Genomic DNA, 27,901 nt, shown 5'->3' on the forward strand with positions numbered 1-27,901 from the left:
CAAGTAACTATATTACAAGCCCATTTTTTTTTTATGATTACCTTAACTTGAAATTTTTGCATACAAAAAAAAACGTTACGAACCGTTACGGAACATTTTTATTTTTCGTTCCGGAACAGAAACGGAACGGCACTTTTTGCGGACGAACGAAACTAAAACTGAAACGAAAAACATTTCGTTCCGACACCCTGACTGCACATAAGCTAGTGTGTATGTGTGTGGGGGGGGAGGGGACTTTTAGTTACAGATGTCCTAGGCTCGGACGTTGCAGGCTGAGGCGGGTAGCGCCCGCGATTGCACTTTCAGGCCTAGCCCCTCTGCGATATTGTGGGCCCTCTCGGCAACGCGTTAGTCGTCTTGAAACGATGAGCTCCTTAACATCCTCTACCAGTAAAGCCATTCTCTTTCAGGGTTAGTGAGAGCCACAGGGCATCCCGCCAGCGTGTGTCTGAACCCTGTGATGCCATTGCACGCTTTACAGTCATTCGTAACCTCCCTTTCTAGTAAGGTTACTCATGGTAATCTATCTATCTATCTATCTATCTATCTATCTATCTATCTATCTATCTATCTATCTATCTATCTATCTATCTATCTATCTATCTATCTATCTATCTATCTATCTATCTATCTATCTATCTATCTATCTATCTATCTATCTATCTATCTATCCATCCGCAAGAGAGATGCGTCAGATCTTGTGCCGCCCCTGTTTCGTTGAGTCTTACAAGTAATCAACCTGACAGTGTCATTTTGCACTGCACTACCAGCAGCCACTTCCGCCACTATATATATATATATATATATATATATATATATATATATATATATATATATATATATATATATATATATATATATATATATATATATATATATATAACTATAGTGACCCGCATATCGCATTTGCAAATTGTTTTCGAATTACTCTAATTAGTGCGGCGCCACTTTATGCGCTAAGCGTCTCATTGGCGTTTGCCGGACGTTTCCCGCACATTGGCTCGAAATATCGAGGAGCAAGCGTGATTTTAATTTGACTACGAGATGAATCGATTACCGCTGGGTAAGAAAACACATGTGTCGAGGTCGAGGACCACCGTTAACGCAGATATGCTGTTTTTGAAGTATTGTTTCTTTCTTTCCTATGATGATAGTATTGCATATTTCGATGTGCGCTACGATCATTAACGCTGTGTTTGTAGGCACATATAAAGTAAAACAATTAAAGAGATGTAAATGTTGTGCAGTCGCAATCGTAATAATAACGTGGTGTCGGTCTTCTATTGCTGCAGAACCACTGTGCGATGTGTTTTACTGCATCAGTGAAATTTCTTCTTCCAGCGAATCCATAAAAATAACGGTACCTGAGACACAATACGATACTGGTGAGTATCGCTTTCAAAAAGAGAGTGCCGAGTGAATGAGCAAATACGCAACCATGGTCATCCTAATCTAAAAAAAAGAACACACAAAACCGCAGCACAAGAATCCACGGGTTATGATCTATACCTGGAAATCGGCAGGGGTGTTGATAAGGTGAAACAATGCGTCAAACTCTGCCAAGAATAATACCTTTATCATGCAGGCGATAGACATAGGCTTATATATATGACTTCGCGCAGTTATGTCGTAATGGACTATTGACTCGCCCGGCGCTCAGTTTTTCTAAATTGTGTAGATGAAACCACAAAGGAGGCAAGAGAGCGGACGAGTTACTAGCACGTGTAACTGTACTAGGTACAGTAACTAGTAATATAGTAATAATAATAATACTAATAATAATTCTTGGTGTTTAACATCCCAAAACCACGACTTGAGTATGAGAAACGCCGTAGTGGAGGGCTCCGGAAATTTCCACCATCTGGTGTTCTTAATGTGCGCCTAAGTGTAAGTACACGGGCTTCAAGCATTTTTGCTTCCATTGAAAATGTGTTCTGTATAGCTACTATCCTTTATTCCCAAACAATTGTCGACGCTGTTGCTCTGAGGTAAGCAGATATCAGAGGCAGGTCATGGTTGTGACCGTTTATAGAAACGGCCATTCGTACACAGCAGCAGTCCACTTCTTCTTTTTAATGTCTTAGAAAAGACACTAACGCGGCCGCACTTTTTGTTCTTCTATCCAAGGGCTAGCGTTATTTCTACAGCGAATAGGAACATGATTGGAAAACTGCTCGTTTACATTCGCTCCTATGTCGTGGCCGTTTCTGTTCGACCTCTTGCGTCTTTTGTCTTCGCCAGTGTCAGTACGAAGCGAGTTCGCCCCGTCGCAAATGGGAAAAACGGGACGAGCCCTTGTCCAAAAAAGTGCAAGGCTCGAGTTTTCCCTGATAGCCGCTTCAGAGACTCGGATGTCCCTGCGTTCGACGTCATGGCAGCCAGCCTTTATCAGCGGTAACGACTAAAAAATAACAACGCCCCAGTTCTCTGCAGCAGAAAGACAAAAAGCAGAATGCAAGCGGAAGAGCAGCCACTGGAAGCAACGAATGCGCACCTCGCTAAAAAACACGCTCAAGAAATGGTGCAGTCTAAGCTACACCCGGCGCCACGGAACCATAGAACAAGGGTAACTGCTACGAAGAAACCGAGACGCTGCTTTGCTGGCAGAAAGAAAGAAAGAAATGCTGCTCTGCGGCTGTTCCGCCACGATTGCTGGGTCGCGGAATCTCATCAAGCGATCCAGGCGCTCGGATGCCGCAGCCGCAGATCGATAGCGCCTAGAAGCAGAATAAAAAGAAAGCGGCCTTGGGCAGCGAGGAGCCAGTGAGTCGCTGAAGAAGCCTTGAACTACGGTGTGAAAACGAAGCCAGGATATCATATCAACAAGTGAATTCAGTTAGACCCTTGATAAGATATGAGAAGAAGGCTAAGAGAATCGCGGTATAAGAGAGTTAGATACCAGCGGATCCGCGGTTGTGTAAAGTTGTGAGTTCGGCCAATTGGCATATGATAAATGTGAAGAGTCTAGACAGGAGACGTGCGTTGAAGATACACCTGTCAGCCTCGCTGATATGGAAATAATTGTCTTTCTCGGATCACGTGATTCCTTGAATTGAGAGATGCAGTCGCCCCGAATTTGTTTTTAACATTGAAGCAGTTCAAGCTGGCCGTTATTTGCGCGGCCTATCAGAAAGCTATCATCATCAGCGGAAGTGCGCCACAGAATTTGTGCAAATCCCACTACCAGGGTGTCGGAACAAAATGTTTTTCGTTTCGGTTTTAGTTTCGTTCCACCGCAAGACGTTCTGTTCCGTTTCTGTTCCGGAAGGAAAAAAAAATGTTCCGTAACGGTTCGTAACGGTTTTTTTTTTGTATGCAAAAATTTGAAGTTAAGGTAATCATAAAAAAACATTGGATTTGTGATGCAGTTACTTGCCCTCCTTTTTAGAAAGCGGAACAAGGGCGAAACACGTTGTACAGAGGAGCGGAAGTAACTGTACCACGAATTCCTACCAATCAGCACAAACCAGTATTAATTTCAAAGTCGTAGTATTTACTTTCTCAAAAGACGAACATGAATTTGTTTAGTGGGCTCAATGCTTTGTGTCAAGAGAGTGGGCACGATCTCAGAAGCAGCACGTAATTGAGAGTACTCTCTGATGTGCGAGACCGCTGTTCTGATAAAAAGATCGCCAGGCCTGCGCGGAACACGCATCACAGTCACAGCGAAAGCTGGAAGAGCGGATTTTGTAGAGCCCGTTGTAGAGTCTCTTGGGGCAACTAATACAAGTACACATGCAATGTACACACTACGCCATAAATCATCGCAATTTTTCTGAAGTAACGAAGTTCCCGCTAGGACATTTTTCGTCATTCTTCGGAGAATCGTGGTACCCGCTACACATCTGTAAGACATTATGTGCACTTTGTGCTGTTGCTGATGATGATGAAGAATTATGGCTGAGAAATTTGCAGTGGGTGGGAAGCAGTGTTGCGGAATGGGCGCCTCCATTCCATTCCAATTCTATTCCGGGGAATTAGAACTTGCCGCAATTCCATTCCTTTCTTCAAAATTGGCTAGCGCGAAAATCGACAAGGACTAAGAAGGAACACTGATGTACAGGACAGGCGCTTTTGAAGATTTTGAAGAGCCACTTTTGAAGGTTATGAACCAACTAGCCCAACAACGTATACTATTAAGCTCCATTCCTTTCAATTCCTCGGAATGAAAAAAACTTAGCCCATTCGGACTCTGCGAATGGCCGGGCAGTGTAATTCCATTCCTGCAATTCTTCAACGTAGGAAAGGCATCTTGATAGTTTTATCGAGTTAAGAATGAGCACCCTATAGAGCTGATGTCATCAGATGCATTATAAACTGCAAAAGTACGCAAAACAAGTTACCAAGGTCGAGGGATAGTAGCTTGGCGGCATATCTCGTGCAGTACAACCATCCTACTAATTCCCATAGGGACAGTTCTCCCTGGTTGCTCTCCCTGGCTGGTTGTTATTTTACTCTTCTGCCACGTTATATTACATATGTTAACACGATTCACTGCCCGACATGACGCCTGTATAGAGTATTTTTCCGAAGGAGTTACAAGCACCAGGTTGGCACTGGGGTGGAAGACCTGACTGACACGCAGAGGGCGCGGGTTAAACTCCCATCCGATCCTAGAAATTTCTCATTTAATTTTTCTTATATCACGCGATAGTGGACACGGACACTGGCGGCGGCGGACAACTATGGCGCCAAAATCAGCTGTTGTGGTCTCATAACAGCTTTAACTGTAACAAACTTCAGCGCCGACAACGCCCTCTTAACTTTGGCCTGCGTGACAGGCGCGCAAAAGCCCACTTGCGTTAATATAAATATCTCTGGTTGCCACTGTTTTCGTTTTTCGCACGATTTGGACGTATATTTGCTTTGGAATTCCTGCCTGAAGTACGCACTAATACTGTACCCTGAGATGCTCACATTGCCCGAGCTCACTTGTTCCGGATTGCGAAGTTTTCTCGTGAACCGAAAAACGATTGAAATAATTTCGGTTTTGCTCCGGAACCAAATAATCGATAAAGTTTCGGTTACGTTTTCGTTCCGGTCAAAAATATTGTTTTTTTTTTCGTTTTTCGTTTTCGGTTTTCGTTCCGTTCCGACACTCTGCCCACTACTCACCACTGGTTCACTAAGAGAGAGAGAAAGCTACAGAAGGAATGAGAGAATGAAAAATATACAGAAATAATAGGAATAAAGGCCTAATAAGACATAGAAAACACAGATATACATAGAAAGATATAGAGATGGAAAGACAGAAAGAGAGAGAAGCACAGAGGGAGAGAGATATAGAAAAAATGAAAATACCAAGACAAAAATGAAGAGAAAGAAAGAGAGAGAAAAAAGAAGAGAGCCAAAAGAAAGAAATAGAAAGTAAGAAAGAGAAAGAAACACACACTAAATAGAGATGCAAGAAACAAAGAGAAAGAAAAGCAAGACAAGAGAGAATAAGGATAAGGATAAGAATAAGGATAAGCAAAGAAGCCACCCCCCCCCCCCCCCCCCAGCTGCGCTCTTCCTTCAAACCTGGCACGACCAGTCCGAGGCTGCCATACTAGGGAACGGGAAACGCAACGACGAGAAGAGCCCGAAGCAATGGAAGCCCGGCGATTCTAAATATTAAGCCGATAATAAATAATAAACTTGTTCACTGAGTGATGCCTGTTTTCTACATTGTACCAATTATTAAATAGAAACTACGCAAACCTAATCATCTAATATTAGTGGTAGTCGGTTCCTCTTACAGATCGACCCTCTGGCCACTGTTTGTATACCACTCCTAATGTTGTTCCCCATAAGTAGAGCTCCGCGTTTTCGGTTTTATCCGAAAAAATCCCATAAACATTCGCCGGCAAAATGTTTAGCAATTCGGATTCATCCGATAAACTCCGATTTCAAGGGCAGATATGACCGGTTCCATTCTTTAGCGAAAGGGCAAGTTCTAAGCGCTCATTGATACACATTATGGTCTGATCAATTTAACGTTTACCGCACGTAGCTGTTTTAGGCGATGTAGGTGTATTGTGCTCCGACTAAGCTTTCCATCATGCAAAAGCATCACAAGGACTTGCAACTCTCAAACCCCGAATTCAAGGCGCTTCACTTCAACGATCCGTGCCACCTACTCAACAACGCTCTGGAGGATGGACCAGGACGAGCTCTTTTAACGTAGTTCACGATTTTGTAGTGCACTTTCGTGCCCTGTTGAAGTCGTCGAGGGAGCTGCACCGTAAGTTTGGTCTTCTGTGCTTGGCCACGGGCATGTCCATCAAGTCGCTGAAAACCGTATGTCCGTCGAGGCGGTTCTCTTTTCATGAAGCTATAGAAGATATTTTGGACTACTGGCGCGCCGTTTTGTCTTTCTTGACAAGCGACGAAGCCAAGGGAACGAAGTGCGAGAAGCTCAAGGTTTTTATTTCATCGCCTGAAGCTGTGCACGACTTGCTCGTTCAGATGAGGTTTCTGAAGACCAATTCGTGTGCCGTGCTCTTAATCATTAAGGAACTTGAGGCAGAGAGTACCCTAGTACTCTAAGTTTATCCCATACTGGGGGTTCGTTTGCACGGACTGATAAGTCAATTGCGTGATCCAACCGAGGTCTTCGCATCAGATGTCACAACTCTGTTGGACCTCCTTCACAAGACTGACCGCTTAATGACTGTCACAGACTTTCACGGATACTACGCTGCTGTTGCCGAAAAGTGGAGACAGACGTATGATAGGAACCTGTGCGATCAACTCCAGTACATCACAGAATCGTTTTGGTACTGTGTTCAAATTGTGAATCCAAATGTGAAGCATGAGCTGCCCTTCGCGTTCGAAACCTATGCGCCTATTTTTCAATTAGTGCTTCTTGAAGCTAACGACATGAGCCAGCTCCTGAGTGATTTTGCGAACTATCAGTGCTATGAAATATGTAACATTGTTGAACCCCTGTCATTTTGAAGGCCTCACAATGTCCTGTGGCCAGTGCTTTCTCGCGGCGCGCTCCGTCTTCTGGCGCTTCCTGTTTCTGTCGCTAATGTTGAAAGGGCGTTTTCAAAGCTGAGAGTCGTCAATCGAAAGAAGCGCGCTTCGATCACTGACAGCAACTTCGCAAAGTATGCTTGCGTGTTTTACAATAAGCTTTAAGCATAAGGTTGCTATACGCACAAACACAGGTGTTTTGTGTGCAAGTATTTCGCTTGCGCGTATATGTTATTGTGCATTCAAACATTCTAGAAAAAAATGTATTTCGTGTGCGTTGATGTTTTAGTATTCAGATATGAATTGATCTAAGATTTTGGAGTATTGAGAATAATGCAAAACTCCGAATTTCGGAGAATTGGAGATTTACGAGAAATAAACTCCGATAAACGCCGAATTACCGCCAAAAATATAAACTCCGATAAACACCTGCCGATTTTCAAGAAAAATGAGCAGCGAAAACACGGAGCCCTACCCATAAGGTTCACCAAGACACTCGACTATCTTGATGTTTTAAAATAAGTTCCACGAACTAAGCATAATATATTATACAAAAATGCCCTATTTGGCCCTACCCATTAAAAAAAATTGGAACGAGGTGGAGGTTGTAGCGATATGTTTTGGATAGCTACCGTCAACAAATATATTCGTCGGTTTTCGTATAAAGAAAAATTAAAATCTTGTATTTCAAAGAGAAACCAAGACAAGCGCGTTCGTGGTGCAGTAGCATTCAATGTTATCTTCTTGCTGTGTCTCTGACCTGCTAGCTTGTCGGCACGTCGGCCCCTTCATTGGGGGTGAGTGCACTGAACAAGATTTTTCTGGCAGCCATACGGACCACCAGGGGGCCATTAGGACGAGACGAAAAGCTCGTTGGTCACGTAAAGGCAAGACCGCAGCGAGAGACGCTGGGCTCTCTCGAAGCACAGAGGAAAAGCGCCATCTGACTGAACAATGCTCTAAGGAATCACAGAATCGAAGAGAACAAGAAATCACCAAGAAAAAAAAAACATGAACAGGGCACATCATGAGCAATGGAAGTCACTTTGAGATCGAAGAATGTGTTCGCTATATGAAGAAAAGGAAAGGTTGACTGCACTTTGGCCGATGGCGCGAGTGAAGCCTTTTCGGGCAGTCGACGCTGGCTTAGTACATTAGGGTGTTTCTACGAAAGCGCACTTCGATAACCATTACTATGCGGCAACATCTTACCCATCTTACCGATCGAGCACATTGGGAGAAAAAGCTTTCCTCGAGAATGTTTCCGACGTACAATTTGTTGTGCGCCCTGAGAAAATATTCCAGCGTCGTGCTTTCTTTCCTGTACTGCTCTGCTCTGTGAAATTTGTTGAAATACCAATGCCTCGGTGGGCCTAAGGGGCTGCACGTTCCGAAGCGTGTTGCCTTCCGAAATGAAGGTGCCGACGCGGTGGCCGGTGAGCATTGTTCAGCAGCTTAAACCTAGAATGCCACCAGCTTTGCTTTGCCGATGATCCCTTGCGCCAACCTACCTAGAGTGGCAGCTCGAAATAGAGGCGTGCAAATGATGGGCACCCCTGATAATGCCAAACATTTTACTGCCACTTCAAAGATTTCGCTTAGTGTATTGCTTGTCTTATTTATTTATTCATAACGCGCATTTACACACTTGCAAGAGACCGCTGGAACAGCCTCTCACCTTAGCAAAGCTAGAAAAATTGAAATCATGAGACGCCCGCAACTTCAAACGCTACCGAAGTTTCGTGGGACGGCTAGTGACAAAAATATCTATGTGGTAATGAAATTTTAGGAAAGCACGACTTTGGAAACGAGGCAATGCCGAGGAATCATCAGATATCGTTCAAAAGTGGGTTGGAGGTTATCTCTAGATAGAAAGATATCCAAAAATTTATATTCTGAGAGCTTTGTTTTGGAGAGCAGCTTAAGCTGACAAATAGCCTTCCCATATTTTGTTAAATTAGGTTACTTCTGCATGTATAGAACTTCATACTGGGGATTATGTAAGCTTCCCACAGTTAAAGTAGGTGTCGCAATAACAATAATGTTTGTGTGATATACGTAGACAGATGAATAATCGGGTGGGCGTTCTTTCTGACTGCAGTTTGACCGCCATTACGTACTTTGAGGGATCAACATCAAAACGACGACAATACTAATAAGAAAAAATAAATGCTTTAGTACTATTGAAGCCATATCGACCGCCAGTTCGCACTGGCTAATCGACACCAGCTTCGAAACAACAGAGGAAGAAAAGCTCCGCATACTCTTCGACGTCGACTTATTATCTCACCCGCTAGACACGAACAGGGACTCTCAAGCATCGTATGCTTAAGGAACACCCAGCGGGACTGAATAATTACACAGAAGTCCAGAGAGTCACAAAGTTCCATACCCCGAAGAAGATTAAGAATGTAAAAAGTCCTTCTTGGGAATAATGTTTCTCGAAACGGAAGGAACGTGCTCGCGCCATCTGACCGCGCTTCCTAACTCACGGGAGCTTCAATGGCGCGATACTTCAGGTTTCTATTGTACCTCAAAAACTCAAAGAACCATATCCAATTTTTAAAAAATGGTGAAGAGCAGTCCTCGTCTGTGCTTGACCACTCGGCTTAGCTGTCCAAGCTGGCATTGCAGGTCTTCCCTTGATTGCATTCTGAAACTTGTTCTATTTCCTTTGCTCTTTCAGTACTTTGTGGTTTTACCTCGAACAATGCCTTCACGACTGAATACAACTTTCAAGTTGAACCTTCTTAAGCGCTACTTCTATCACATCGTCTTTTCAGGCGTTCAACTGGGTCTGAATTTGTTACGCCGTTCGTTCAGGACTCACAGTCAACTTTCAGGCTGTCTAGTACGCTCATTGAAGCTCATCTTAGGCGCTGCGTAGACCTTAGATAATGAGTGAGCGCCGGCGTATTATGGCTTTTATGAACATTTCAGAGTCACACACAAGTCAGGGGTGACTGAAGATAGCCCGTAAAGCCCTCCGTTCTGCAACGTACACCATGGTGATTATCATTATCTCATCAATCGCATTCGATAAAGTTCGTCTCCGCTCATGTTTACGTGGGAAGCAGCGCAAATTAGACAAGGCACGAAAAGGAACGAAGAAAGACAGGACGACCGCTGCACTCGCAACTAGTTTATTTCGAAGAAAACATAGTTAATATACATACATGCAGGTGTACCACGTGTGGCCATGACTTACATATTACAACGGTTTTTTCAATGATTTTCCAAAAAAGACACTTCGCTATCACTCAGAACTACGGATGGCTGGCTGATGCAGTCATTTTTTTTTTTTGTGATATGGAAAGCCTCGATCACTTCCCTGGTTAGCTGATCTTTGTGATTGGAAAGTATTATCGTTTCAGAGAACAGCGGCTTGCAACCACAATCCAAGCAATGCCGTCTAATGTGAGAATACGCATTATTTGTTAGTGATCTCTTGTGTTCAGACAGCCTTGTGTTAACACACCGGCCAGTCTGACCGATGTACATCTTTCTACATGACATAGGCAAACAATAAACTACTGCAGTCTTACACTCTACAAACGGTGAAGCATGTTTAATGTTGCACTGCAGTAGTTTATTGTTTGCCTATGTCATGTAGAAAGATGTACATCGGTCAGACTGGCCGGTGCGTTAACACAAGGCTGTCTGAACACAAGAGATCACTAACAAATAATGCGTATTCTCACATTAGACGGCATTGCTTGGATTGTGGTTGCAAGCCGCTGTTCTCTTAAACGATAATACTTTCCAATCACAAAGATCAGCTAACCAGGGAAGTGATCGAGGCTTTCCATATCACAAAAAGAAAAAATGACTGCATCAGCCAGCCATCCGTAGTTCTGAGTGATAGCGAAGTGTCTTTTTTGGAAAATCATTGAAAAAACCGTTGTAATATGTAAGTCATGGCCACACGTGGTACACCTGCATGTATGTATATTAACTATGTTTTCTTCGAAATAAACTAGTTGCGAGTGCAGCGGTCGTCCTGTCTTTCTTCGTTCCTTTTCGTGCCTTGTCTAATTTGCGCTGCTTCCCACGTAAACATGAACTATCACCAACTCGCCCAATTTTCAACTTTACTGAGTTCGTCTCCGCATTCCACACCCTATAATTCCAAGGGGTGCAATGCGGTCATTTAAACCTTTGCGAGCTTTGCACCCACAAACTTTACAAAAATCACTCATTCTTGTCCAACGTAGACAAAAATATTGTTTCCGTCCTCTTTCTTTACATCATCATCCCAATAATCATCATCATCATCAGCAGCAGCAGCAGCAGCCTGTCTACGCCCACTGTAGGGCAAAGGCCTCTCCCATGTTCCGCCAATGAACCCGGTCCTGTGCTTTCTGCTGCCACGTTATACCTACAAACTTCTTAATCTCATCTACCCACCTAATTTTCTGTCTCCCCTCACGCGTTTGCCATCTCTTGGAATCCAGTAAGTTACCCTTAATGACCACCGGTTATCCTGCCAACGTGCTCCATGCCCGGCCCATATCCATTTCTTCTTGATTTCAACTATGACATCCTTAACCCCCGTTTGTTCCCAGTTTCTTTCTTTACAAGCATATCTTATTAGGAGGACTACAGATAATATATAGAAAGTTGCAGCATTTCTATGTTCCTTCATGACAAATATTAGGTAAATAGAAAATATAAAAATACTAGAGGCATTTACAAAGTATTTCTAATACAAACACTCCTTGCAGGTTGCGAGGAACATCTTTTCGCAAAATAACAAACAAAGAAGAAGCACGAATATTTATATTCAGGAACGTTTCCAGCTATGTACAACACTGTACTCTTAATGTAAGAGCGACGTTTCATATATTGAAAAAATAAACACAGATAGCGGAATCGCCCATGCGAAACGTTCTTATTGTTTCTATGATGACAAATGCGGGAAGTTTCGCCCAACATCAAGTAGGCGCTTTCAAAGACATCAGTACAAACACCAACGAGAAAATAAAATATGGCAGATCCCGCGCCCTGTGGGAACTGATGTTCGTCGAAGCAAGTAGCATAGAGTTTGTTCTGAAGGATTGCTTGATTTTAAGCCAAGGGGACCGATCGTCGCCTTTCTGTAAGCTGGACCGTTTTATGCTTCACCCAGGCTTACCAGGCACGTCTGCCACTTGGTGTTGGCGGAAGAGTATACCATAGTACTACGTACAGTCAGAATTCGCGTTATAGCGCAGAAGTGTGTTTCATCGACGTCAGTTGCATCGCGCGCTTATGCTGAGCTCGTACGCATGTAATAAGCAGAAGTGCACTGCCCAAATGCACTGACTAATTAAGACGCACGAGTTGAGTGTGTCTCCTCACGCATGCAGAGTAAAATGCACCCCAACTTTACTTAAATTTTCTCGGAATTGTAATCGCAACGGCCGCAAACTTTAAATCTCTGAACTACGGAGAAATCCCACCGGAGAAAACGTTAGCTCTGCGTAGCAGGCAACACTTGATGTGATGTTGTCGGACGCATCTTCTCACGTCCGCTGAACGATCGCCTAAGCTGTCGTCGTCGATATCTCGGCTGAGACAGGCGCACTCATACAAATGAGCTCATTACGGCCTTGTGTGGGCTATATGTTAAAAAGCGATCACGCAATTTCTCGGCGATTCAAGAACGCTGCGGCATTGCAGCAGTGCGCCTTGCGGCTTTCTATACCGCGCGCCGCTGCTATACGGACTCATTGAAAATCTCGTCATGAGAAAGCTGCTGCGTGGACTGGCGCATTTCAAACCAAATTCTGCGGTGCGAATATTTTGTCAAACAGCGCCGATACTTTGTATCGCAGCCGGGGGAGATCTACAATTCTCTCCACAATGCGTAAAGCTTTCGCAGCGCAAGGTACTTCGGCAAGACGTCTGTACACTAGCTCCGCAAACCAACTGCTCGGTCTGCTAGCAGCTCAAGGGTCTTCTTATGCGAAAGTTTTCTCACTCGAGAAAGTTTGGATGAGAATATTTCTGAAGCAGTCATCTGGAAAGGAGTGCTGATATTAAAATGACGATCAGTCTGCTGAGTGAAATGGCAGTACGTTGGGTACTGCCAAAGTTTACTTTAGCATGAAATGTTACGGGAAAGGGATAACAAATTCGACGCTAATTTCCTAAAGATCGGGGTCTTCCCCCAGGTGGAGTAACAAGCGATAACAGTGACCAATCTTAGGCAATGAAGTTTGTCACTCGCAGTTTTCTTTGACATCAAGGTCACCTTTCAGGTGAACGCTCGCTTAGTTGCAGCAGTTTAATAAAGAAAATTACCTTCATCAAGAACGGCTTTTATCACCTTGGGGGCGATTGAATTCTCATAAATGTTTCATATTCCACACGCAAGTCGCACGACTGGTGCATACCGGTTTCTGTGAACACCGAATCAGCCATATTCGTTCAATCCAGCCGGTAGTTGTTAATTTGGACTGGTACCAGTCCAAAGTGACAAGTGTGATTCTGGTTCAGCCGTCTCGTTTCTTCCCTCATGTGGCATAAGCCTACAAGAGCCAAAGCGTTTCCACGAGCTCGCGCCACCACGAGCCATGGGTCGCTCTACTTATTCCCTTGCCGACTGGCCACGAGTGGCGCGGCACTACAACCCCAAAATGGAAAATTAGCGTCGACATACAACGCAAACGCAGCGCGGGCAACGATGCAGCGTGTCCTGCGTCTCGCATAACGTTAATTTCGCCACGTGGGGCGTCCCGTGCGCTTCATCCCAACGCCGCGTGCGTTCGTATTCTGACGTCTGTGTTCCTGGAGAACGAATGATGCATGGACGTAATTGTCTTAAGGTAGCGCGCTTCAGAGCGAGGGTCGCAGGTTCGAATCTCCGGTCGAGCGCGGCGGAATTTTTTTCTTCTGAATTATTTTTACTTGTGGATTTTATTTATATATACATGCATATACATATACGAAAAATCACGGTGACGGCGACGGCAAGAAATCCGCCGAGAGTGTCCATATAATTGCTATCGTAATAAAATGTGGCCCAAAGGAACAGCTGAAATTCTACTTGAAAGCAATGGGTAAAAGTGAGGTTTGCCGATGCGTGAGTTGTATAGGAAAAAGAACGGCGGCCCATTTGGGTGCCCGAAAGAAGGCAAACCAGTCAATTGCGGAAGGACACTACGCGGAGCCAGAAAAGTTCACAATTTACAGGCACGTGCTGTGGTCAGGTCAGGTAAGAAAAACAAATAGCGCTGTTTGCACTAAGTGCAAACAGAGCTGGTGGGCCTTCGCTAGCTACGTGGAGGCAGGTATGACGAACCAGCATGCATAGATGCATGCTATTTCACGGCCGCACTGGAGAGACGCGCAGACGTGCGGACGCCGGCGTGTCTCTCCAGTCCGGTCATGGGTACTTAAAGGAAAAAACATGGTTTTCACCTTCGTCATATGAATCTATACAACACGAAAGTGAATTGTTTTATCAGAGTGGTTGATCTTGTACGCTCATATGTGAGAGATTTCACAGCTGCCAGTGTTTGGCAGCTACCTGAGCACTGTTTGACGCGGATGCACCCACGTTGACGCCCAGTGGCACATCTTCATCACAACTAACGCCCATGATCATGATTAATGTCAAAGACAGGTGGAAACACGGATACAAGAAAAACATAATAATAATCATATCTTGGATTTATTGTCCCAAAATCACGATATGATGATCAGAGACGCCGAATAGTGGAAGGCTCGGGAAATTTCGACCACCTGGTGTTCTTCAACGTCCACCTAAATCTAAGTACACGGGCCTCAAACATTTTCGCTTCCCTCGAAAATGCAGCCTCCACGGCTGGGATTCGATCCCGCGACCTTCGGACAGCAGTAGAGCGCCATAACCACTAGACCACCGTGGCGGGGATACAAGAAAGAATTCAAGACACCACAAACGCCGACTAACAACTGAAGAGACGCACAGTGGCGGAAAAGAAAGAACACAAAAACTTAACTGCGCATGCCCCGACAAGACGCGAAACGTATCACTCCGGCACGCTTGGTATAGTCTAAGTTGGAGATAACTCTCCAGGCATTTTATTTCTTCTTTATGAAAGTTAATCGGCGGCTATCTCAAGCATACGCTACCACTAATATCGATATGCCATGCCTCAGCCATTAGACGCATTTCTTCATTCCTGTGGTTGTACAAAAATGCGCATTCATCTAATTTCGGCCTGCATTTACACGCCCGACTACGTAAAAGATAGATTACATGGTGAGCCCCCGGTCAAGGATGAGATGGTGAACGTCCGGTCAGCGGTATAACATGGATAGATACCAGCTAGCTCAGCTCTCTTTTATTCTGATGATGATAAAAACTTTATCGTAGCTCTAGTAGTTAAAACAGCATATGGTGAATCCCACGCAAAGATGGCGTTAGCAAGCACGTAATGAACACTGGTAAACGGAACACAGAGCGATTCAGGAACGGGGAAGGCAGGGTTCGTAGCTTCTGCCGTGTACGCGGAAAGGCGTTCCGCTTCCCACTGGCTTGTGTCTGGCTAAGTCAAACCACTCACTGCGCTATATTCACTCGTCGACGTACGCGCCTGCCTGTGGCGCTTATTGAAGCAGTTGTATTAACCGCCGCTATCGCACTCGAAGCAATACACGGCGGGGTGAAGTAGGATAACGGTGCACATTGCGCTATGAGTAACTGCTATGAGTTTCTCGTGCAACTAAGAACACCGTCAAAAAATGAATAAAAATAGCGCGCACCTGCTTTCCGAGCGTGGAAGGCATCGTGTGGCGGTATCCTCTGGATGACTCCGGCGAGCCTGAACCTCGTGAGTGCGTGGGCAGGGTCGTTGTTGACCAGGTCGACCGCGCTGCGGAACGCACTTTCGGAGTCACGCTCGCCGTCTTCAAAAATGGCTCCTGCAATGAAGGAATACATGCGCAAATTACTTTGAGGAAAGTGACCCGCAGAAATGAACGTTAATCTCTGCCGAATTCATATTTTCTACTTCCGCAAGCTCTTACGGAAATCGCTTTCTTTTGGTTGAAGCTCTTATGCGTCGCTCGATCATGACGTTGGCCGGCTATTCTTACCATGGGACATTCTTTATTAGCGTTTTTTGTTTTAGTTGCTGCGGCTGGTTACAGTCGAACTTCGAATGGAAGCGTTCTATCTGCTATGATGCGAGAGGGGTGACGCAGAGTGCGGAAAGGCGGTTGAGGCGCGTGCCAAGTGGTTAACGTCATCAGACAGCGCATAACGAATGTGTGGTACTGGTTGCAACTAATAATGAATACAGAGATAGGACGCGGAAGCTTTGTTTGCCCCAACTGCGAGCGTTATTGGATTATATGCGAGGCTTGCTATTCGGCGGGTTATGAGCTTAGAACTGATTATTGGCATACCACGCTCGACATAGTACAATTACCAATAACTGACGTAAATGTTCCCGATATATACATCACACTGTGCCTCGTATATAATTGTGCTTCCTGTGTACACACTGTCGCAACTCCTATTTTACACATGAAAACTCAACACCTAAAGAAAAACTGAGTGGAAGACGCTCTGATAGATTTCCCCTACGAAACACACAATATTAACGCTGCTGCTTAATTCTACTCCGTAGCTGGAACGTATTTTGACAGCATAGAAGAAAAACACATTGCGAAGACATCTATAACAACACACGCCAACACATCTATAGGAAAGAATTTTTCATCCCTTAAAAAAACAACAAAAATAAATCCTTTGCAAACACCCAACGCTCGCTTAGCAGTCTGTAATGATGGAAAGTCAATCGGATTAGCTCGAAGTTGTGGTTGCTCCTAAGCCATGTTTCTGTTCGGGATAGGCATTGACAAAAATTCTTGTTGCCTGGAATCTTTCACCTTTGCTCCAACTAAAAAGCAATGCCTTGAGAACAGACAGGCTGATGTGTAAACAAGTCACACAAGAAAACAACAACAGCATTATTAAACCGCTAAGTACACGAAGACGGAAACAAGAAGACGACACACATAATGTGAATGTACCAACAAGCTCGGACCTAGCCTCTGACAACAGCAAGGCTAGCGGCGCCAGAGCTGGCGAAAATAACAAAACGAACGCATATGTAAGAAAACGTTCTAAGTAATCAAGCCATTAACAAGACCATGCGTCTGACTATGTGCTCTAAACCACCAGCTTAAGAAACACATTACTGCCAATGCCCCGTCTTTTCTGCTCTTTTATTGCACCTTTTGGAGGTGCTGCGAGGAATTATATGTGTTCGTGATGTATGGCTGCTCGCGTTCTTTGTACGCCTATTTCTTCTCGCGTTCCGAACGCGTTCCCCAAGTATACAGCCATGCGCCAACGACGAACGTTTTGTCGTTGTTATTGTGGTTGTTGTTGTTTCTACGCGTCCACGATGGACCAAGATGACACCATTATATGTCTCCTGAGGGACATGCACTTGTTTTTTTTCGTTGTCACTTTCTTCAATATCCGTTTTCCATCACTTAAGATATATGTATTCTTTCGTATTTCCTTCTGTGTTTCGTCGTTTGTCACTGCCACTTTCAAGCTGCCGCCGTGTTAGGGCAGGCCTATACGACCGCAGCTTTTGGCTCTGCCTTATTTCTGCACACGTTCGCTTTTAACTCTCCCGCGGCACTTCTTCATCAGCTGCACAAACTGCAAGAGCACGCCTGTCCGCAAGCGGCGGCGGCGGCGGCCATGACAAAGCCTACCCAGGGGACCATCCGTCATTCTTAAGTGCCGCAGAGCCGCGTCGTCGTTGCGGTTGTTTTCGAAGACAGAGTGCAGTCCAGAGATTCGAACTTATTCGTTGTTTTGTCGACAAGACAGTACGTTTAAGGTACCAAGAAAAAAAATACAGTGTTTCGCAAGCTACTGCAGGCACATCAGGGCCCAAGCAGGAGGGGTAATAATACGAAGCGAGAAAACAATGTTCGGAGTACTCACAAAACAAGCAATCACATTCTATGATATTACGCCTGAGAAGAAAAAAATTAGCACTAGAGACATATGAAGGCATATAGAGGACTACGAACTAGCCCGACCTTGCGCCTTGCTAAGCGATATTCTCAGCTCTGGAAAGTAACACGGAAAAAACACTAGCCTCTTCTAATGCACGAACTTCCTGCCAATGAAAATGAGAATGTCGTCTATTCACGTTTAGCTTTGAGAGAGGTCAAGGATAAGAAAGTTTTGCAACCGTTATTTTTTTCTTCATAGACAGCTAAGGATTGAGCCTGCTGGCTGCTCGTTAGTCGTTTAGCAGTAGATGGACACGTGAGCCAGGATTCCACGATATTTTTGGGAGCAAAACAACGTACGCAATGACTTTTCGACAGGAGCTGCAAGGTCTGCATGCCTTGTGTCTGTATGATAGTATGAGTCGGTTTTATGGCACTTAAAGAAATCGTCTTAACATTTTTCCGCACAATGATTTTAAGCACGTTAGTATTGTCTTTAGTGCGGTGGTTCTAGGCGGTGCTTGCGCATTCCACTTCGCGTAACATTAACCCCCAGTTTTTAAAATATAGAATAAAAGGGGGCAGATATGCACTAGTGGTGTGAAGACAGGAAACGGCGTAGCTGATGGGGTTCCCCTTCTTTTAACACGGAAGCGTTTTATGCCGGGATCCACCAAGACTTTCATGACGTATTTCCGTGACGGAAATACGTCAGCAAAATGCACACGATCAGATGGCAAAGAAAAAACTAGACGGGAAAGGGACCCGCTGACGGGAGTAGAACCTGGCAACTCTCGGTACGCGACGATGGGAGTCAGGCGCTTTACCAACATCGCCACTCTCCCTCATGCTTGGACATTTACAAACGCGCTCATATCTTTCGCGCCTTTTATTCTCATCTTTCGTGCCACAAGACCTATTCATAATATGCTGCAATGCGCCTGTTTTCTCTAATGATGTAACAAGGTCTCATCAAGCTTTCGATTCCGGTTCACGAGTTGCGCAGAGCGAAACATAAGCCAGGCAGGCAGCTTTCTTTGGCACCACTGACCCCTCACCTCTTCTTTATACAGCGAGGAAGTCACACAGAAACTACATCACACAAAATAAGGCGGCTTATATTCCTCCCTCTGATATATAGCTTAACGTAGGTTACACCATGCAGTGTCAATCGCGGTACTAATGAGAAAATTCCGCTGTTAAGTTCACTAGTCTTATTATTCATCTAGCGCGATGTTGAATGAAGTGCAACACTCACAATCTTTGTCAAAACTAAGATTTCGGCGTTCCCAAGGCGGCGTAAGCGTTTCGGAGGCACTGATAGCTACATGCTTCTTTTAAAACATACCATGTGAACACCATCAAGGACCGCCTTTAGCGATAAACCACCAGTCGGACACATAACCCAGAAGTGAATTATATCCCAGCAAACAGACTTCGCTTAATGTTGTCAGTTCTTTTGTGATCCCAGAGCCTTTTTGTTGTTTTGTTTTTCAGATATACAGCTTCAGAGATGCAAGGAAACGCTGAAGGGTACGTTGGTGCGCCAAGAAAATATATCTTCCTTACGCTGTTCCCTGGACTCCCCTGCTGTCAGGATTTACTATTCGGTAAGGCTCAACTGAATTGCTGGGTTTCAGAGCTCGTCTGGAACTGCATAAATCTTTGTTCAACTGCGGAGTTTACTTTCTAAGTATGGGTTTCTTTTATAGTTCATTGCGGCAGTTCAATGGATGGCAATGCTTTTCTTTTCCTTCCTGGAACCTTTTGCAACAATTCGGTTTCTCACATAACTTGTTTTGGATATGTAGGTAAACGTTATGGTTTGCGTTGCTGTTATCGTTTCAGCCTTTGTGTGCGGAACCATGTGTTTGTTTCCTGAACTTATTTATTGATCAGTGCTCGACATCCGCCTGACTCCCTCCCTCACAAAAAGAGAACGAAACAGAGGAAATGCTACAAAATCTTCGCGAAGCCCTACGCCTCTAAAAAAATGCCGCAGATTCCTGTGTTCATCAGAGCAGGGGCCTGGGCGACGATGCCCTCTTTGACTGCTGCGGAACGTTTCTTCTCTTTATAGGCCACACTTCAGTTCTCTTTGCAGTTTCCAGGAAACAAAAAATGCCTGTCAGCTGCGGATCTCTGAAAATGCCGCAATTGTGACTTCGTACTCCATCCTCTCCCAAGCTAAGCCCCTCTCCCTCTCCTCTCTCTCCCTCCCCATCTTCTTCACAATCCGTCTTGTCGGCTTGCACGGGTTCAACGCTTTGTTTTCCGCAACCGGGTTCACCGGCTCACCGAAAGCTGTCTCGCGCTCCCGCTGATCGCGGCAAAACGTCGCTTCTGTACGCTTGCCCGTTGTTCTTTTGTTCGGAGGGCTTACCAACTGCGAGATTTCGTGCATCGTTATGCGCAATGAAGTCGCAACCGCCGCTTTAGAAATCCGGGATTTCGGAGACGTTACCTCAACATATACAGGGAAAAAGAAAGCATAGACAATGCAGGTACATTAAATGAAGACAGAAATATGAGTCTGTGTTCCCTTTGATGCCGTTCGCACATTCTTTGAGGTCGTATGATGTAAAAGAAACCTGAGTCGCTTTCTTTGAGAAAGTGGGAACTTGACGTCAGGAATTTCCATTCACTACATTTTATATCGCAGCATTTTTTTTCGAAGAAGGAAACGCTAAAAAATGCAGATATACAAAAACTCGGTAAACTCACAAAGCTCCCGTGGGTGCAAGTAGTACTAACTATGCCATTTATTCGTAGCGTATTACGTCGCGTAATTAAACACAGTATCCTCGTGATCAAGAGTTAAGTTGAATAAAACTAGCTTCGTGACATACTTCTCATTTCATAAAATTGATCATTTCAGAGCTGTGTTTCCCTGCGGTAATATCTAGAACTCTAGACAAATACCGATTGTCGCCGGTCATTCTTCAAATGGTTAGCTTTTCACTGTTCAGGAGGTGAAGTAGGGCTCGGTGTTGGGAATAGTCGCTACCATCTCTACTGCACCTAACTATGTCTACCGAAGGCCGGTGCTCAGAAACACTGCGGCGTTTCGCCGCATCTGAAGCATCGCGAGAACACACCAAACTCGCATCCCAAGCGTTAAGCGCAAAACGAACAAGCGTCGAAAACGTATACAACACGGTCGGCTCACAGCGCCGTGCAATTATCCCCGCTTAGAAGGCATAGGCGCGGGAAGAAACGCGGAGAAGGAAGGCACAAGTGAGAAGAAGGCCTTGAGAAGAAATGAAAGGTTTCCAGCGCTGAGGCCCTTTAAAACGGACGCTCGAGGATGCTCGGGAGATGGCGGCTCCAGTTTCGTTCACCGTGGCTGCCTCCTGGCAACGCGCGTCCTTCGTTCTTCATCTTGTTTCTTCGGTTCTCTGTATACTTTCAGAGCCAGACACGAGAGGCATGCATCTCCCGGCCTTCACATTCTTGGCGACGGCGTGGAACCCTAACACTTGGCGTCCTTTCAAGGCGCTCATAGCCATGAAACAAAACGCCACATCATCATCCCGCGAAGAGTTCAACGAGAGCGAGTGCCTAGCAATTTTACATTGCCTCACGAATCTCTAACACCGTATCATATATGCACCGTAGTTTGTTTGGTTTAGTGGTTGTCACGTGCTAACGTGGTAGAACGAGCTGAAAAAAAAACAACATGGTTGATCACTCCGTCATAGAAATCGGTATAACAGCAATAGTGAACCACGTCTTTATGGGAGTGTAGTTGATTCTTTATTGTTACACTGATATATGATAGCTTTCCCAATGTTGATTGGTGTTCGGCAGCTAAAGCACCGTTTGACGTGGATGCACCCACGTTGACACCTAGGGGCACATGTCCATCCCTTATTTTAGATCAGGTGGTATGAAGAAAATCATTAATGTATAACATAATTATTGAAGGGCACAGTAGGGGTCCCTGAGGAACACCAGACGTGACGTCAATGGGAGATGATGCTGTCGAGTGGAAAGAAAGAAACTGTCAGCGAAAATGAAGAAAACTGGCAATCCAAGAAACAGTACGAGGGTTATTGAGAATGACGTTTAGTTTTAACAGTAGCTTGGAATCAATCACGAAGTCGAAAGCTTTGGAGAAATCAATAAAAATGGCATCCATTTGTTTATCTAGATCGAAATTATAAACGACGCCATGCACGACATCGACTAATTGTGTTACAGTGATATAACCGCGAAGGAAACCATGCTGAGCTCATGTTCGGATAATATTGGAGTCAAGTAATCCGAATATATGTTTAGGAATGATGTGTTGGAATATCTTGCAAGAATGGAGTGTAAGAGAGATTGGTTTGTAGTTAGAGAGAATTTGTCTATCGCCTGATTTATGCAAGAGAAGAACTTTAGCTGATGTCCATAAACATGCTACTACACCAGAGCCTAAGGATTTCTCAAAAATTACTGCGAGGAATGACGCTGTCCATAGGGAGTGCTTGTGCGAAGAAGGAATTCGGAATGTCATCGGAACCAGTGCACTTTTTAGAATCAAGGTTCAAGGTTGGGTTCAGGACACCACGATAACTTATTGCGATACCTTCTAGTTTATTAGTCTGAGCAACATAACTAAACTCCGGAAGTACTGAATATCGAGGGTGAAAACGGATTGGAAATATGAGTTAAACGCATTCGAAATCACTGCGGGGACGTTAATTATAGCGTCGGTAATCTTCAAAGAGGTACTGCCACTCGTACTGGGTGACACTGATGTCCAGAACTTGCGAGGATTTTATTTCAGTAGTAGATGAATTTGCACGGAACAGTAGGAATGCTTAGCATTTTTAGTACGAGTACGAAGTTCTTCCTTAGCTTGTTGAAAGTTGGTGCGAGCCTCGGGGTTAGGTTATTTAGATTTACGCAGTGTGCGAACACGTCGTGATAGGTGCAAGATATAGTGGTTCCTCTAGGAAAGTTCATTATTTTCCTTTTAGTTTTCGTTGTAAACGTGACGAGTGATGCACGACTTCACTAGTGACTCAGAGCAGTCAACAAGACCGTCGACATGACACTCGGCACTGAGCGACACAAAATGATCTAAGTTATCTACCAAAATGTCAGTGACAGACGTATCATCAGCCTTAGTGAAATCATGATATGTGGTAAAACTGAAACATTCATGTGAAATAGAACAGTTAATGTGCACAAAAATTGCGTTATGACCGGAGATGCCATCCAAGATCTTGTATATGAAACCTAAATGAGCAAGACTGTCACTAATCAAAGCGAAATCAAGAATACGGTTCTGCTGTGTATTTTTATGAACTAATTGTACTAGGCTATATGACGGTGATACAAAAGAAAACTGATAGTTTGATGCCAACCATCTTTCCTGCGCGCCAAATGTTGAGTGATCCAATGTTCTTGTTGGGGATACGTTGTGTTCTCTCTTGAAACACGTTATACGAAAATACCTCAGTGGAAGTAGCAGAAAAAGTGAGACGATGCAAAGTCGGCCATCAGACTTCTTCACAGTTGCATCTGTCGTTGAACTCAGTCATAGCGGGTCGCCACAGTTCGAAAGTGAAAAGCAGCGCTACTTCTGCCACCATACGAGGTCGTATGACTCAGAGCCTTGGGAAAAGCCGAGATAAAATCTTAGAGGGCCTCAATGGATTCGCCGAAGTCGACTCGAAGGGGAACGCCGTTCAGTGTGGCTATTTTACCATGCACTTTGCACCACGCGAAAGACGGAAAGAAGTGAACGCGCAGTTCGCGCAGTCACGTGATATTTGCGCTTTTAGTTATTTTTTTAGTCCCGCGAGTGCCGCAGAAACGAAGCGATCGCGCAGCTCAAGCATCAATGCCGCTCACACCGGCTTTTTGTTCAAGCTTCATGTTTGCATAAATGTATGAAGATTTCGCCTTATGAAGCTAAGAAAAAGGAGCACAGAACCAATCGCGGAGCGGTCGTCCTCTCGCCTGCCAGCCCCATTCGGCAAGCGGCGACAGCGGATGGAGTTTTCGCCGCGCACCCGCCACCATTCTCAGCAAGAACACCCAGCGCCTCCTCTATATATAGCTTAGTAAACTTAGGCAGTATGACAAAAAAGAAACAGACAAAAAAGACAACAATAAAACTAACAAAGAAGCTTGCTAACAAAGAAGCAAACAATAAAAACAAACAATTCAAAATGACACAGCAAAGTGGGTCCGTTATTAGAAGCACACGTTGCGAATTGACGTTATCATGATGAAAATTTAGTGGCACCTCGACAAGGTAATTTCCATAACCTAACGACGACGGCGCAACTGTGCGCAAACGGCGAAACAGGGAACACTGCAAACGCATTTGTGAGCTTTAAATTAAGCAACGTAGTAAAAAAAAAATATCCAAGTTAAAACCAGTGGCGCATGAACCAGATCGTCTGACAAATGATTCGCGAAAAGGTACTTAAGCGCTCGAGAAGTTTTCAATCAATAAAATCAATGTTAATTAAAGAGCTAAATCCTGGCTCACTGGTGTAATGACACCGACCTTTAGCCACGTCAACGTATCTTCTGAAACCAGTGCGCCGCAAACTTTTCAGACTGTTCTCAATCTTATATTTAGCTTGCTTCACTGCAATTTCTCACATCTGCTGTGGGAGGCTTCGCAAAGTATAAATCTATACAACTCAAAATATTGTATAAATTTCCGAAGATGTGAAGCTCGGCTAATTACGAAGCCATTAAGAAAGCTCCGGCTCAAATGACCCTAGACCTCGAAGGCGCGCCCGAAATTAAGGAGAGTCTCACCACTAGTAATAAAGAAGAGAGAATGGAGAGCGGGCGGCTGTTAATTGAGAGAAGCCACGACCGCTGAATACTTCCTTCGTGGTTTGTCTTTGTTGTGCGGATATACTATTCACTATCGCCCGAACCGGAGCTTTCGTGAAACTTAGTCCACTGCACGCTCTAAACTGTTCTAATATAACAATATCTATGAATAGGTTAATTAAAAAGAAAAACACATAAAGGCGGATAAATAAGTGAGACTGATCTCTCCCTCTCTTTTTTATATACTTTTTTCACTTACGCAAAAACTTGTCCCTTTAACTCATAACGTGGAAGTTCCTAGTGAATATTTTTTCGTTCACCTTGCTTCAATACTTTAAAGGCGGTAATACGTTCTTTCATAGATATTTGACGCATTTTCTGGGTATACGATCATTTAACTTCCGATGGGCAGGAAACACTAATTCAACAAAAATAGACGGGACGGGTTTCAGCCACTAAAATGCTGTCACTTCTTTTCAAATTTTTGAGGGGACGCAATTATCAGTGCGTAGGTATTTCTATTTCTTTGGGCTCTGTAGCTTTAGATTAGACTACTGCCTATCGCGCGAGCTTTAGAGTATTATTGTCGACTGAACAGAAAGCATCAAGCTCAGATAATGTTGGATCACGTGCTATTAAGAAATATCTTCATTTTTTTTCTATGGCAGGAAACGTTCTTCATTAATTAACGTTTGTATTTACTGTTTTATCTTCAAAAGGATAGATTGAAGGGCTAGTTCAGAATTATGTTTTATCTTGCTAATAACAATTGGATGTTAGTATCTAGGCCACCTTCAAGCTGTAGAAAGAACAGTTGAAAAATGGAATGTGAGAGGTATCATCACAGAATAATGATCATGGTTTAAAGAACGTCAGTTGATCGACAAAGAATTGGAGACTCTCAATAGCGCTAATTATTTGCTGATTTCTGCGAGAAAAAGATAATATTTCTAGAAAACAACGGGAAATGTTGCGACGAGTTAGAATAGAGGAGTTTTCAATGGAGACACAGGAAAGCAATCAGCATAATTGAAGGGATAAGCATTTGGTAGGGATGCGCGAATATCAATTTCTAAACTTCGAAGTGAATTAGAATAAGCAAAACCAAGCAAAGATTGAATCGCGTATTTTTTAGTATTTTCGAATACGAATAGTACTATATATACTCACTTTTGCAAATATTTCTCTCTCAACCCGACATAAAAGGGTAATACGCTTAAGGTACGTAGGCGTTTAGGCGAGTTGATAGGGCTCCATTTAAAAATTGGTAGTGCTAAAAATGCTAACGAAGACGACATATTTCATTTGGCTGTGGCTTTGTCTAACAAAGAAACAAGCCTTTCGAAATATATAGTCCCCTTCTTTCGTTCACACACACACGCACGCGCACATACACACACAAACACAAAGACGTGGGTGTATGGTGTGTGTGTGTGTGTGCATGTGAACGAAAGAGGGGGACACACTAACACACACATATTGTGTCTGCTTGTTAAGGCATGAACACGCGTCCGTATTGCAGCTTGTCGGCGCGTGACCTTTTGACGCGGCGCCGCGCCCTCTCCCTAAGGAGGAGAGGGCGCGCAGCTTCGCGTAGCCCCGTGCCCTCAAAAGGCAGCGCCGCGTCAAAAGGTGACGCGCTGACACGCTGCAACGCGTACGCGTGTTCAGGCCTTTAGTGCTGCGTAGTGTGCGCGCGCGTGAGTGTGTGTGTGTGTGTGTGTGTGTGTGTGTGTGTGTGTGTGTGTGTGTGTGTGTGTGTGTGTGTGTGTGTGTGTGTGTGTGTGTGTGTGTGTGTGTGTGTAAAAGCTTGCAGCTCAATTAAGTACGTACACTGCCGAAAGTGATTACGTTTTCCAGAAAACTTTAAGAACGTAAGGCAAACTGACCATAATTCGAGAATAGTAGAGCGTGTGCTGGCAGTGTTTCGCATCACACGCTACTCGAGTTTGGCGAGAGAGCTAAAGTGGTAGCGTAAAGCGCCATGCTATAAATTATTCTTAATCCGAGGCGCTGTCGCGGATACGCACGAAGCAGCGGGCAATGACTGTTATTATAGCCGGCGCCGGAGGCCCTAATTTAGAGCGCACCGCCTACTCTTCCACGTGACACCTCCGCAGTTGAGACACTCTGGGCGGCAATCGAGGGGCCCGGCGGCGTCCGTAGTAAATCCTTTATGACCCATACGCACTGAACGCTTCGTTGGACACGGATTTCGGCGATGACTCCGCTAGTAATTTATGAATGTTAGTTCATATTTAGTGGGCCGTAAAACCATGTACAAGCGAATCACAAACCCGGAGTGAGCGCGTTGACTTCGGTACACTTATGCGGCTGCGAACCGTACCTTCTACGGTATTCAGAGAAAGTGGGGATGAATACGGTGTCCAGATTGTGAAGTAGGTAAAGATTAGTTTAAGAGCTGATAAGAAAATGGAGCACTTTTATCTCATTTTATAGCCGTTCGAGAAAAAATTCGGCAGATCCCACGTACCGTGGGAGTCGATGTTATGCGAAGCATGCAGCGGGTACGTGACTGTGGCGTAGCTTTTTTTACTGAGCAACACGTTATAAAATGACGCTATAGATTTGTATAAATTTTATACGTCCACATATATATGTTGAAGAGCCGCATATATGTTATATAACCAGTTGTTTACGGTTGGGTAACGCTGCCAATGGCAACGTGGGTATTACCAACACCAGAAGCGGTAAGCTGTTATGTAGTGCTTATACGTGTCCCGAGAACGCACGCACGTTTCTCGAACCCGTGTGCATGTGTGCAAGAAGTTCTTGACAGTTCTTGAACAAGGGCATCATCACCGTGATCAGTGAGCGCCAGCAGCTGGCCATGACTTGTTATCGGATCCGGTCGTGATCGCGGAGAAGAGGGGTTCATGTGTAGTGAAGTATGAGGTATAGTACAGCTATTGCAAATCGTGGATGCCTCGGTCACTTCGTCGATAAATTGTCTGTCGATAGAGCCGGCGACATGTCGGAACCGGAAGTCATCCTTCGCGTTGATGAGGTATAGGCCGTCGAGGCTGGTAGGCCTGGATAGTCCTACGTAGACCAACATCAGTGGATGGTGTTTGTCGTATTCGAAGACGACCTGGGCCTATGGCCCTACGTAGCCTAGTCTACAAAGCGGTGCCAATCAATCTGGCATCACCCTCGGCCAGCATGAGGCCGT

The 27,901-nt window shown here is 44.6% G+C and overlaps 1 protein-coding gene across 1 annotated transcript in view; it reads right to left on the minus strand.

Moving 5' to 3' along the window:
* The window catches only part of LOC119395986 (glutamate receptor ionotropic, kainate 2), a 226,119-nt gene that overhangs the window by 94,966 nt on the left and 103,252 nt on the right, over window positions 1-27,901 (minus strand). The window contains exon 2 of the mRNA XM_037663016.2: window positions 15,694-15,852. Coding sequence (XP_037518944.1) covers window positions 15,694-15,852 — 159 coding nt within the window. The remainder of the gene's footprint in view (window positions 1-15,693; window positions 15,853-27,901) is intronic.

This window comes from Rhipicephalus sanguineus, chromosome 6, assembly GCF_013339695.2.
Source record: "Rhipicephalus sanguineus isolate Rsan-2018 chromosome 6, BIME_Rsan_1.4, whole genome shotgun sequence".
NCBI classification, from domain to species: domain Eukaryota; kingdom Metazoa; phylum Arthropoda; class Arachnida; order Ixodida; family Ixodidae; genus Rhipicephalus; species Rhipicephalus sanguineus.